Source organism: Anneissia japonica, unplaced genomic scaffold (genome assembly GCF_011630105.1).
Source record: "Anneissia japonica isolate Jap-2015-1 unplaced genomic scaffold, ASM1163010v1 scaffold287721_len753485_cov172, whole genome shotgun sequence".
Lineage (NCBI taxonomy): Eukaryota > Metazoa > Echinodermata > Crinoidea > Comatulida > Comatulidae > Anneissia > Anneissia japonica.
Window position 1 is genome coordinate 577320 of NW_022699480.1, and position 13792 is coordinate 591111.

Genomic DNA, 13792 nt, shown 5'->3' on the forward strand with positions numbered 1-13792 from the left:
ATAAAAAAAATCTGATATAAAAAGTAATAATGAAATAATAAACACAAATGAGCATCGTCATAATAATCATCCTCATGAAAATAAGTCTAAGTGATAATGAAAATATATAGGATCACAAATACATCCTATTTGGTGAATGAATAACCGCTTATGAAGCCAAGATCCTTGTTGATACCAGTTTTGTGTGTGTTAAGTTTCATAATCCACTGCAATTCAGAACAGCGTCTCTCAGTAAGAGACTTAAAACCTGAAGCAATTAATACAAATTTCATATCATTAACAGAGTGGTTAGGCAGATTAGCTGTCGTTTAGCTAAGATGGGGGGATTTTCGAAGGGTTTGTGGTCAGGTAAGTGGGTTTTCAGAACCTGGAAATCCGCTTTAATGGATTCTGACAGCTTAAAAATACGGGGGTTATAGTCTAGTATAAGGGGGATGCGTGTAGTATTGGCTTTAGGTCTGTATTGGAGAAGATCATGTCGGGATTTAGATGATGCTTTCTCAATGTTATGTTTGATGAAAGGTATCGGATAGTTGCTTTTTCTTAGTTTCGAAAATCCCCCCATCTTAGCTAAACGACAGCCCCCCAACATTAAAAATATCCTGACTTCCTCCCATCTCCCTAGAATTCCCCCCTTAACTGGTAACCGTCCCTGCAACAACTCACGCTGCAAAGTCTGTGATATTCTCATCACTAGCAAATCTATCAAGCTCCCCCACACTAACTTAACCATCAACCCACCCCCTTTCACATGCAACTCTACCAATGTTATATATATGATCATATGTTCTAAGTGTGATCGAGGTTGTTATGTCGGGGAGACAGGGAGCAAATTTAGACTTAGGTGTAACAATCACAAGAAATCGATTCGGGACAAACCTCTGGGATTCCCTGTAGCACAACATTTTAATCTGCCTAACCACTCTGTTAATGATATGAAATTTGTATTAATTGCTTCAGGTTTTAAGTCTCTTACTGAGAGGCGCTGTTCTGAATTGCAGTGGATTATGAAACTTAACACACACAAAACTGGTATCAACAAGGATCTTGGCTTCATAAGCGGTTATTCATTCACCAAATAGGATATATTTGTGATCCTATATATTTTCATTATCACTTAGACTTATTTTCATGAGGATGATTATTATGACGATGCTCATTTGTGTTTATTATTTCATTATTACTTTTTATATCAGATTTTTTTTATATCAGATTTATATCTATTTTTATTATTTCCATTATACACCAATTTTATATAGACCCTTTGTCTCATTTTAATTACTGTTCTCCAGATTCTCAGTATTATAGTTGACTTCCTTTTTATTGTTTATTTTGCATTGTTGTTTGTCACAAGCAATTTTACCGCCAGTCCTTTTTATGCTTCCGACTGTTTATTAGTTTATCACTTCTCATTTACTAATTGCTGGCCTTTTATCTTATGACTTATCTTGGTTATTCACTTGATACTTTTAGTTTGATTTGTTCTGTAATTCTCATTCATACGTGTTAACGCTGAAGAAGGACACCACAGGCGTGTCCGAAATATTCGTTTGCAATAAATTTTATGTCTCTATTATGTCAACGTATGCTATCGCTTCATTTTCGTATTTACTTTTATTTATATATTCGTATGAGACATACGTGGAACCTACTACATCGGATACAACTATATATGTATGTATATATATATATATACATATATATATGCATATATATATACAGTATATATATATAATTTCAATTCGAAAATAAAAGCACAATAGTACAAATAAACTTGGTCGATTAAAATATCGAGATATGAAATTCATAATCAATACATAATACATTTAAATAATCAAGACACACACACACACACACATATATATATATACAGTATATATATATATATATATATACACATACATAGGTATATAAATTATTTAATGAAAGAATGTATAAATAAATTGGTCCTAAGTGCAATGTCCTGGATGTAATAATGACCGTGATTGACGATTGATTGATTGATTAAGTGATTGAGTGGTTGTTTAGGTACGTGGGTAGGTGAGTGACTGATTGATTGCTTGATTAATTGATTGATTGGTTTAATAATAATAATAATAATAGTAATATAATAATAATAATAATTTGATTTAATTTGAGTTTATTCAGAAAATCATTGCACAATTACATCAAAACATTGGTATAAAGAAAACCTTATAGGCCTAATAAAAAATTAATATCAAACAGAAAGAACAAACAATGATAATGATAATAATAATCTTAATAATAATAATAATTATGATGATGATGATGTTCTTATACTTATATACCGCAAAATTCAGGAGCTTTGATGTGCTTGGAATCTGTCTCTTATACACATCTGCATGCATCCTTGTTTAACGCCTTTATGAATTGGAAATTCCTTAGTCATATTTTCCCCAATTTTTACTTTAGATTTAACGTTGTCATATAGTGAACTAATGATTCTCCAAATTTTGTCCTCTTATGCCTGCATCCCACACACTGTAGTAGGCAATTTTATCTGAAGAGTGTCACATGTGTTGTTCCGTCCTAGTTGTTGCTATAGATCTGAGATAAGAGGTTCACGTTCAGCCAAAGTTCGTTACCAAGTATGTTCATTGTTCTAAAGTGAAGGCGTATTGTAAACCCTATCTCAGATCCATGGCAACGACTAGGACGCTCTCCCAAAAAGTGCACAACCCCAAAAATAGTGGAAAACGATATCTTATTAGTATAAGATCTTTGATTTGGAGCAGTTAAGTTGTGAGGGTTATCAAAGATCTTATAAATACAAGATTGCGTTCTCCGCTAATTCTGTAATAACGTATGAACCTTCTTGCTAAGTTTAAAACTTTTGAACCGTGATCGCTCTGACCATGGCGTACGCCGCACGACTTTACGTTTACGCTTAAGAATTAGAAGCTTCTGATTTACAATGCGCCCTCTCTTTAGAACATAATGAACAAGTTAACGTACTTGGTAACGAAACACCCTACCTCAGATCCATGGCAACGACTAGGACACACTCTCCCAAAACTAATTATTTTCTGTGCCAAATCAAGGCAATAGACCTTTCCGGCGTGTCAATCAATCTTAACAACTGACCAATCAGAACAGCGCTAGGAATGCGCGCCGTCTTACAAACACACATGTTGTCCCACAAACGCACGTGTTCGCGTATGTTTTATACTGCCGCCTTGTGGGACCTTAGCAACAATATCCAAGGGGCGGAGCTTAGCGGAAAGGTCCATTAAACAAGAGGACGCACATCTCGACAGGACATAAAAGGTTATAACTCTGGCATCAACATTCTAGGCGCACGTGCGTCTCTACACGCTGAAAGTCACAAAAATCATAGCAACCAGACCATAAACCGTCAGCGTACGTGACGATTTACCCACGCGCGTGTTAGTTGCCTTGTTAGTCACACGTCTTGCGGTGAATTGTCGTTCATGAGACTCACTTCGCAGAAAAAATTAATGAATGTTCTATATATACTCGAATTTTTCGTTTTCGGCACCTTATGCCAACATTGTCAAAATGACAGATTAATGTTACATAAGAATATGAAATTTTATAAAATTCGTAAATTTTAAATTGCTATTATAACTTTTCATTTTCTTGGTCAATTTTCACAAATCAAATTGCAGTTAATAGAAGCATTTAACAAGCTCGCGGTCAAAAAAAAAAAGCAGATGTAACAGACATTGCGAAGTACCCAAAATTAATAGAATAAAAACTAACACCATAGAACGAATGGCACGCATAGACAAATAATTAACGGCTGTAATCGCAACTAGTATCGGATTTTCGATGCCACAGTAAAGATCAATTGACTGTACGCACGCGCTATGTTCGAGAGCGGAGATGTGCGTCCTTCTGTTGAATTACCTATAATACCTTGGCCAAATTGACCCTTCTATTTGTCACGCGTAAAATCGCGGAGAAGGACTTTTTGTGTTTATAAGATCTTTGACAACCCACGCAACTTAACTGCTTCAAATTAAAGGTCTTACACTAAAAACGTTTTCCACAGTTTGCATGTAACAATTCACGTTGAAAACAATAGAAAGTAATTGTAATTAAGAGAGGCGTCCTAGTTGTTACTATGACGGTTGTTTCAGAATTTGCACATGGAGGTCATAGATGTCAAAGTTCAAAAGTAATTGTTGCAAGAAGGCATCCCACACTGCGTTATTACAAAATTTGCACGTAGAAATCGCGTGAAAGAAAATTTATTTTCTTTGTTTATATTTTATATTGTTCATGGGTGCACCATCAAAGTGATGGGTGCCACTGATCTGAAAGTGAACCCAATAAATCGTCGTATCGCGGAGAACGTTATCTTGTTATTTTAAGATATTTGCCCCAAAATGTCCAGCGCCCCCACAATCATTCACGACCCCCTTTAGGTAGGGTTGTGGGTGAAGAATGGCCCTAAATATCCTATGTGAATTTAATTTTGGCACTAAATGTAATTATGAGGATCCCAAGTGTAATAATTTTTGGCTCTAAATGTAATACAGGTTGTAGGCCTATGTGTAATAACTGTTGGGTCTAAATGTAATAAAGGTCTTTAGTGTAACAATTTTTGGGGTCTATACAAATGCTAATGTGTAATACTTTTTGGGTCTAAATGTAATTAAGGTTCCAAGTGTAATAATTTTGGGTCTAAATGTAATAAAAAGGTTCTAAGTGTAATAATTTTTGGGTCTAAATATAATACTGTTCCTAAGTGTAACAATTTTTAGGGGTCTATACAAATCCTAATTGTGTAATAGTTTTTTGGTCTAAATGTAAAAAAAATTGTGTAAGTGTAATAAGGGTCTAATACCCATTTCACACTAGCAGAAAATATTACAACTTTTAACAAACCCTATTAACAAGTTGTAACAAGTTTGATATTCCGAGATTTTTGGTTCATTTCACACATGCACTTTCAAACCATGAGAAATCTCGGAAGAATATTATGACTAGGCCTAGAGGCCTAGGGTAGTATAGTAGGCCTAGGCTAGTTGTAGGTTGTCCGAATTACATATCAACTACTAAACTAGGCCTGGTACCGAATTAACAAGATTATAATTATTCTATGGTCCTTAGCCTTCGGAGAGTAAAACGGATTGAACTCCTAGCTCGCTTGGTAGTCGAGCTGGCGAGAAAGATAGACCTAGGCTAGCTAGGCGCAGTCGGGCCGCCGGCCGGTAGCTCACCATTGTTGTTAGAGGCAATCAGTGCGACAAACATCATAATGATTCGCTGTCGGCGTATTTTACGAAGCCTCGTGATTGTTTCTACATCAGACATGTGAAATTTAGCGAGATTTCTTTTGATTTTAGGTCTAGGCCTATTAACAAATGGTAGTAATGTTCATACGTTTTCCATTGCTGCCGCCATTCGTTCCAACTAAAAAAAAACAAAAACACAGCCTGCGAAAAGGTCAAAATATGGACATGACGCATGCGCAACAACAACTCGGAAGATTTCGGGAAAAAACAGGCCTCGCGATGGTCTGTTTTTGTTCCGAGATAACTCAGGGGACCCCTGTGAAATCTCGGAAAATTTACAAGGATTTTGCTTTCACACTCATCCAAACCTGGTTACAACTTTTTACAAGTTGTTAATATTTGCAAAATAGCATCAGTGTGAAATGGGTATTAAATGTAATAATTAGGTCCTAAGTGTAATAATTTTGGGGTCTAAATGTAATAAAGGTTCTAAGTGTAATAATTTTGGGTCTAAATGTAATAAAAAGGTTCTAAGAGTAATCATTTTTGGGTCTAAATGTAGGTCCTAAGTGTACGGTAATCATTTTTGGGTCTCAATATAATGAAGGTTCTAAGTGTAATAATTTTGGTTCTAAATGTAATAAAAATGTTCTACTGTAAGTGTAATAATTTTTAGGTCTAAATGTAATAAAGGTCCCAAGTGTAATTGTTTTTTTCAAATGCTATGAAAGTTATCCTAAGTGTAATAATATAATTAAGTTTTCTAAATGTATCTATATTGATCTAATATGGTCCTACAGTAAAAGCATCGTTGACAACGAAACATTTTCAAATGGGAATTTGATGTAAATGTACCTTCAGTATGTAATAGCTGTTGGCTCTATATTTAATAAATGTCATTATTGTACCAGAATATTTTATAACAACGGTAAAAACAATTAATATTTATAATACTAAATAATAATGATGAAAAGTATTGCTTTAACAAAATGAAAACAAGAACCTGGCAACAAAAAGAGCTGTTCTTAAAATTAGATAACAACCTGGCAATTAGTTATTTACTGTATAAACAACAAACATGGCGAGCTGCACCGTCGTGAGTCGCTGGAATGAAACATGTTTTTAGTATGCTAAAAACCGGCATTATTAGTTGCAGAACTGGATGAAAAACCATTATAGGATATCGTTAGTAGTGCACAGTAGGTGAAAATACTATTTTTGAAGATAGAAGTGTTACAGTACTAAAGTGCATTAGCGCCCCTAACTGTATTTTATAATATCCTTCAGGGTTGGAATACGAGCTCCTTGATATGTTATTTTAATTTTTAAATGAAAAAAAATATATAAATAAATACTAAAATAAACATTTTTTCTATTGTGTTAATCATACAAAAGCATCAGTCTTAGCACTGTCTTAGTAGTTAGGTCTAGGCTTGGCCTAGGGCCTAGGCCTCACATTCACAAATGTGGCCCAAATGAATTAATTTCAATAAAAGGCCCATAAGTATAAGATTACGGCCAAGCAATCAGAACAGGCAGTCAACACAGAGAGAGAAGGAAACGGAGACAACAGTAAGAGAAATTTTTAAAAAAGAAGAAAAAAAAACAAAACAATTAAAGAAAGGTGTATCACTGTAAAAATTTCTCAGAATATTGCTTTTCAACACCAGTATTTACAAAATAAAATGCTGTGGCTAGAGATACGGTACCGTATTTCTACTTCAGTTTGCTAAAGGTACGATAATCTCATTACGTTGTTCGGCCAGAATAATTCAGATCGAGAAAATGAGTTTCCGCAATCGTGATTTTTGATGCAGGTCTATTTAAACAGTAAAGTGCTAGTAATCTTAAAAGAATCCTGTTATTTACAGTTTTATATTCAGTTTTTTTATTAGTGCATGTGTTGTCATGTAAATAGATTAGACCAAAGACCAAGTAGTACAGTATGTCAACTCTCTTATAAGCGAAAGCATAAGCAAGCTGGCCTGGGCCTACGTACTGAGGATTCATGCCTTCCTTGATATGGCTATATAGTATGATTATGACTCTTATTACAGAATGGAACCCTTTCGCTGCGCCTATTTATCGATGACAGTACAGTATAAGAAAATACATACTCTTGCCCAGCTAATCATGTGCTAAGCCAAGTACTTATTCACAAGTTACACGCACACCGCTCTCCTCACAACATCTCACACTGTGGGCTAGCCTGGGTTCCAGGCCCTAATGTTTGGTTACTCACTCTTTATTGCAATTTGTGCGCGCCATACCAAATTTAATTGGCGTCCAATACTCGATTTCTTTTGGATTAGAACCTGGGAAAATGCTGCCTGATCATTCATGCATACAGTTTCCCACATCAAATTTGATGTAGCATATCGTATGCATGACTGATTTTGTAAATCACATGATTGGCTTACTTCATGCATATTAATTAATCTTGGTAAATTTTCAAAATTGAAGATGCGGATGTCTCGACTAGGACTATGTAAGCTAGACCAGCTCCCTTCTGCCTACCTACTTGAATTATAAACAGTATCTAAGGTCTGGCCTGCTGAACGACTATGGACTGATAACCTTACTTACAGAACCCTGCTCACCACTAGTTACACAGATTAATTAGGCATAGGGTAGAACATTGTTAAAAAGGTAGGCCTAATGTAATATTAAAGTTAAAAAAGGCCAAGCCTCTACTAGGCCTACTACTACTAGACTTCAGAGGCCTAGGCTATCCCTTTGGAAAGAGATGTTGTGTTTGCAATGGTATGCCATCTAGCCTATTAAAGCTTAATTGTTTTTGCCATTGCACACACTGTGTTACCAGGGAGCTTTTACATCTCCCTGGTCTTACTAGGGTCTATTCTAAATATTTTTTAGGCCCGTTTTATTAGGGAGGACTATTTTTTAGCTATGCCTAACTAGTTGACGAGAGTGACTCAGTTTCGTGGCTCCGAAAATGTGAACATTGTGATTGGTTAAAATTGTTTATTTCGGTCCGCCCATTTATCCAAATACGGAATTTAAGATTACGTCATTCTTTCGGCATCCTGGTACCTGCATTCAGTGTTTTACAAGTCACTTATTCTGTCTCTAAATTAACTTTCTCATTGGCAGCGCTGGCCAGAATGAGAAAAATAATAAAAAAATAAGAGACTTGTGGCAAGTCTAACTGTGGGCGATCTGCAATGCCGATCTTGAAAGATGACGTCACGCACATTCTGGCTCTTCATTGGGTTATCGTGATGTAATCCCATTTGCCGTACGTTTAGCACATTGAAGTAGAAATACAGTACCGTATCTCTAGCCACAGCGAAATAAAAACCCATTAAAATTTAACATCAATCTTAATACATTTTTATTTAAAGTACTCTAAAACACTGTAATTTTCAAGAAACTTTTTGTTTCATGATATGTTATAAATCTTTAATTCAGCTTGGCCATTCACAATCTTGAAACATGACTGACCCTCACCTTAACCAAACTCGGCTTTGTCAACTTGGCCCCATAGGCAGCGGCTCGGTTTGAAATTTGTTGGCTCGGTAAGCACTTTTGCAAATGGAGTGAGCGTGCTTGTGACTTAAATTGCCCTTAAAATATAGAGAGGTTTTTATGTTTTCAAAATTTTGGAGGAAATCTGTAAATCCTGCACCATACTATACAGATTGTCAGGCCAAATACTAAGGGTCAGCTTATCAAACCAATCCAGAGCTGTCTGTGTAACTATCATAAGTTGGGCTAGGCTAGCTGCATTTCTTTTATTTAATTCAACATGATCATATATGTATATGCTATTTCTAAGCATTGCATTTTTAATTTAATTTAAATTAACACAAGTCCCAATATGACAAAATCTGTTGATAGTGTACCCTCTATAGTTTGATTTTTTTCAAGTCTAAATTTCGAGGCTGGATTGTTTGAGAGTGTAAATAAACATGTGGTTCTTAAATTCATAATAAATTAATATAAAATATTAATATATATTTCGGGAGTGTTTATAGTTTTTATCGATAAGAAACATCTAGATAATGTACTCTTGATTATGTTTGTAACATGTTTTTTTTTTTTTTTTTGAAAGTAAAATTTATCCCAGCACTTATTTGAGAGTCCTAACGAAAATATATACACTACACTTGGTACTGCTCCTATTCAAGAGCAGTTCTCTCATTTGAGAGTTGCTTAATAGAAAATGTAATATACTCTATGTATCTTTTCATGATTAAAATTCCATACCTTTATTTATATATTAGACAGCCTTTAAAAAAATATTAGCATTTAAATTAACTTTATCAGACGTTTGTTAATCTTTTGTTTTCTTCTTTTGCATTTAGTGGCTGAGTTAATGAGAAATGGCATCTCTAGGTCATTGTTCATCAGTCATTCGTAACATTAATGCTGTACAAAGACATCCTTGCAAGAAGTCCCTGCCAATTTTATCTGCATTTAACAATGCAGCAAACTTTTCACAACACAAAAGGTGTCAGTTTTCCGGGCAGCTCCGTCATATATACACATCAGACTCTCAGAAATCAGCAGTTGCCTTTCGTTCCGATTTGAAAAATTGCAAGCGTGTGGTAGTAAAGCTCGGCAGTGCTGTTATCACTCGTGATGATGAATGTGGTGTTGCCCTCGGCAGATTAGCTTCCATTGTAGAACAGGTAAAGTGCAACTAGTTTTTCGATTGTAGGTAAAGTGTAACTACTGCCCCTATAGAGGGGCTGATGGGGACTTGAAGTTTAAGTGGAGGGGTTTGATAATTAAATGAGAGACGGGCGTGGGTGCTACCTTTTTTCCAATTGATGGGCCTCCCATAGATTTTCGCCAGCTGAAGTTCTAAAGCTTCTATTCAAGTAGGTGAATTGTAACTAGGTTTCGTTTTTTTATAAAACGCAAACCTAGTTTTCATCAGATAACCCCTATGTAACTACTGAACCTCCATGCTAGATTAACTTTAAGTACTAGATTCCAATATAGATAAAAGCACATGATACATTTGGCACGGAGATACACTTCCACTGGTGATAAATAAAGATAATAATAAATGTTTGAGAAAAATGTTGTCCTCATATAAGTGGAATGTAAGTGACTTTCTTTCCAAGCATATTCTGACATGTACACAAATCTGACACTTTACACTTGTTGATATTCCAACATAAGAAAGGAAATTGTTATTAATTTTAGTAATTAATAAACTAGTAATATTTGCACCACTCATTCAAGATGCTATGTTTATCACTGGTTACTTTCAGCCAGCCATTCTGTTATTTTGTTTATATTGCATCATATATTGAATGAACAGTTTGATCTTGAGGTATTCACTTCCTGATGAAGCTAGCGAAAGCTTGGGTCACAATAAATTATGTTTGTCAAAAGAAGGTGCTACTGTATTTATTTTATTTTATTTGTTGTGACTGAATAATACAGCTCCTTTTCTTATTAATTTTTGTCTCACTTTTATAGGTATCTAATTTACAATTAGCTGGTCGACAGATGTTGCTCGTAACCAGTGGTGCTGTAGCTTTTGGTAAGCAGCGCCTACGACATGAAGTGAGAATGTCCCAGAGTATGAGAGAAACATTGACACCTATCCAAGGCCAAGTAAGTTGACAGTTAATATATTTCTGACAAATCCCTTTCTACAGTACCAATTTCAGTACAAATAAAAACTGTGGAAGGCCAAAAATTCAGTTACAAACGTACAACATACTCATAGAAACATACTACATACTCACAGAAATGTACAACATGCTCGCTGAAAAGACTTACACAGACATGTACAACATCTTCGCAGAAACAGACAACATAAGACACTCTCAGAAATGTACAACGTTGTTGCATAAAAGGATGCTCACAGTACCTGCAGAAAAAGACAATTTTGTGGGTAAGGTTTTACGTCTCTAAGAGTACGATGTACGTTTCTGCGAGTACGTTGTAGATTTCTGCGAGTTGGTTGTACGTTTCTACGATTACGTTGTACATTGTAACTGTATTTTAGGTGACGATTGCCTTCTATATAAAATACACATATAATACAAATTCAACATAAAATCAGTCGCTTTATTTCTCAATATTCATTCTGAAATACTCCCAAAATCAATATGCTATATAAATACCATATTTATTATATAAAACAGCAGCTTTCCAAGAATTCCAAGACTGTGTGTACATTTTGTGTCCATGATCAGGGAATTACTTTTAGCTTAATTGAGAATCTATTCTTACTATAATTAACTCGCCATTATTTAAAAATATCAGGGGTGTGCGCCATCCTCCTCTTCGCGTTCGCACATGTTCATAAATTAAATTTTAGTTTCTTGTACCTTAAAAGTGCCTTGTAACGGTTTTTACTGTGGTAGGCGCTATATAAATGCATGACCATCGATTACCTTATTTGACCTAAGATAAATCATAAACATATTTTTTATAGGACACCATATTGCAATTTAATATATCCCAACATGGATTAAAAAACCACCACACACTAGTTGTTTGTAACACAATTGCACAATTACTGGTTACAATGATACAGTTCTTTATGTGTACATAATGCAGATTAGTCTGTTTGCTTTTAATAACTACTGCCAATGGATACTGATGTGATGGATATGAAGTATGTAAAAACCTTATACCTCCATAGTAAAACCATCTCCACTTTCTTTGAAGTATACATGTTGTGTCTCTTTATAGAACCTTGCATAGTTACACTTCAAAATGAACACGCCATTTTGACTCAAACTCGCACTCATTTGTGCTGTATATGGTTATTTTCAAGGATTGCTTTTGTGAATGATCAGTATTTATTGTATATTGATTTTAACTATGTTCTTTTATGAATTATTCTAGTTTCAGTTGGAATCAAGAGCTTGTGCAGCAGCAGGTCAAAGTGGTCTGATGTCACTGTATGAAGCCATGTTCTCACAGTATGGACTTACCACTGCACAGGTATTGCCAAGAAGTAATTGCTTATATCACCTCTAACATACCCTTTTTAAAGTATCACTTGTTATAATTCAATCTTATTTTCATTATTTATTAATATGTTTTTTTATAGATATTTTTACATTATAGAATGTAAATATGCATTACTCTAATTATTATAAACCAGGTCATTTATTGGCATAAATTTTAGATTATTATTTTCTTTGACGACTTTTTCATTACTAGGCAAATTCAGAGGTTGTGGATCGCATTCGCTGGCATGCTCTCGCCAGCTCCATTTTGTGTATACTTTCTTCTGTATTTGTCTCACCTACCAATGCCATGAACTCTCATCTCATATTTTAATCCATCACATTGTGTTTAATGTTTTAATCCCACGCTTTGACTTGCCAAGCAGTTTGAAGAAAAAATTTAGGCCTAGGCCTAAACTAGGTCGGCCTAAAATTGCCATCCAATGGCAATTCTGGTTAGGCTATAATAATAGTACAGTATATGGTCACTAATTTCCCAAAAAAAATTTGTTAAAAAATGGAAATCTATAGTCATTCCAAAAATCTTAAAAAGCATTTTTGATGTCTGAGAGTGCCATTTCTGGGAATGTAAGTCATTATTTAAAAAAAATTTACTCAACAGTTTAATTACCTGGAGCAATTAAATATCAAGTGGGCTACTGTATTATCGATGCTCTCGTTATACTATTAGTATAATTATTATTAATTACTTTTCGGAAGTCAGCTGGTGATCACCATGTGCAGCAAAATGAAGTTAGATATGTTAAAAAAACTCATTTAACCAGATATCCTGGAAGTGGCTTCTCGCAACTTGGGATTGCTGGAAAGTGAGCTTGACTTCCTGTGCTTGTGCTTTCAGAAACTCTCCATTTAATAACTCGTCCCTAGCCACACTTAAGTTTAGAAAAGCTCCTGGGCAAGATAGACAGCTGTCTCCAGCTTTTTCAGTTGTTTATAAATAATCTCACTTGTAAAGTTCATTGGTTATAGAAAACATCAACTCACTGTACTAAATTACATATGCCTTTCAATTAAATTTTATATATTTCAGATATTTTGTCCATTTAAAAAAAACTATTGAGTATAAAATAAAATGTGTATTAGGATACCAAATATTTTTTACCTTCTCACACTGTCTATTTGAACTACAAGGCAAAATCATATGCAAGAAAATTTTCAATCATTTAATTTCAATTCTGCTTTTAATATGAGCAAAAATTATATGGTATTGAAACTTAGACTCAAGTGTTGTTCAAATTGTTTAATCAGATCATTTAATCATATTCTTAACAGGTACTGGTTACCAAGCCCGATTTTTATCACGACTATTCACGTAGCAATCTCAGGTCTACTATCAATGAGCTTCTGCGTATGAATATTGTACCAATTTTGAATGCAAATGATGTCGTTTCTCCACCCCCAGAACCTGATAAGGACCTTCATGGAGTAAGCCACAAGTTTTTTTCTCATTTTTACTCTACTACCATTTTACATCAAGCCTATTATTTCTCACGGAAATGCAGTGTTGATAGTAATTGTTATTGTCGTGATGGAATAATAGACAATAACTGGATTTGCGTCAGGAGAAACATGTATAGGTGTAATTTTGCCCTACCTGAC

The 13792-nt window shown here is 34.7% G+C and overlaps 1 protein-coding gene across 3 annotated transcripts in view; it reads left to right on the top strand.

The window, feature by feature from the left end:
- Nucleotides 1-13792, top strand: part of LOC117102981 (delta-1-pyrroline-5-carboxylate synthase-like) — a 62777-nt gene that overhangs the window by 1976 nt on the left and 47009 nt on the right. For 2 of the 3 annotated variants that reach the window (XM_033243446.1, XM_033243448.1), the window contains exons 2-5: nucleotides 9554-9880; nucleotides 10683-10820; nucleotides 12066-12164; nucleotides 13466-13618. In XM_033243446.1, coding sequence (XP_033099337.1) covers nucleotides 9572-9880; nucleotides 10683-10820; nucleotides 12066-12164; nucleotides 13466-13618 — 699 coding nt within the window. In that variant the 5' untranslated portion in view covers nucleotides 9554-9571. Of the gene's footprint in view, nucleotides 1-9316; nucleotides 9414-9553; nucleotides 9881-10682; nucleotides 10821-12065; nucleotides 12165-13465; nucleotides 13619-13792 lie in introns of those variants that run through there. The other variant, XM_033243447.1, reaches the window with a different exon arrangement.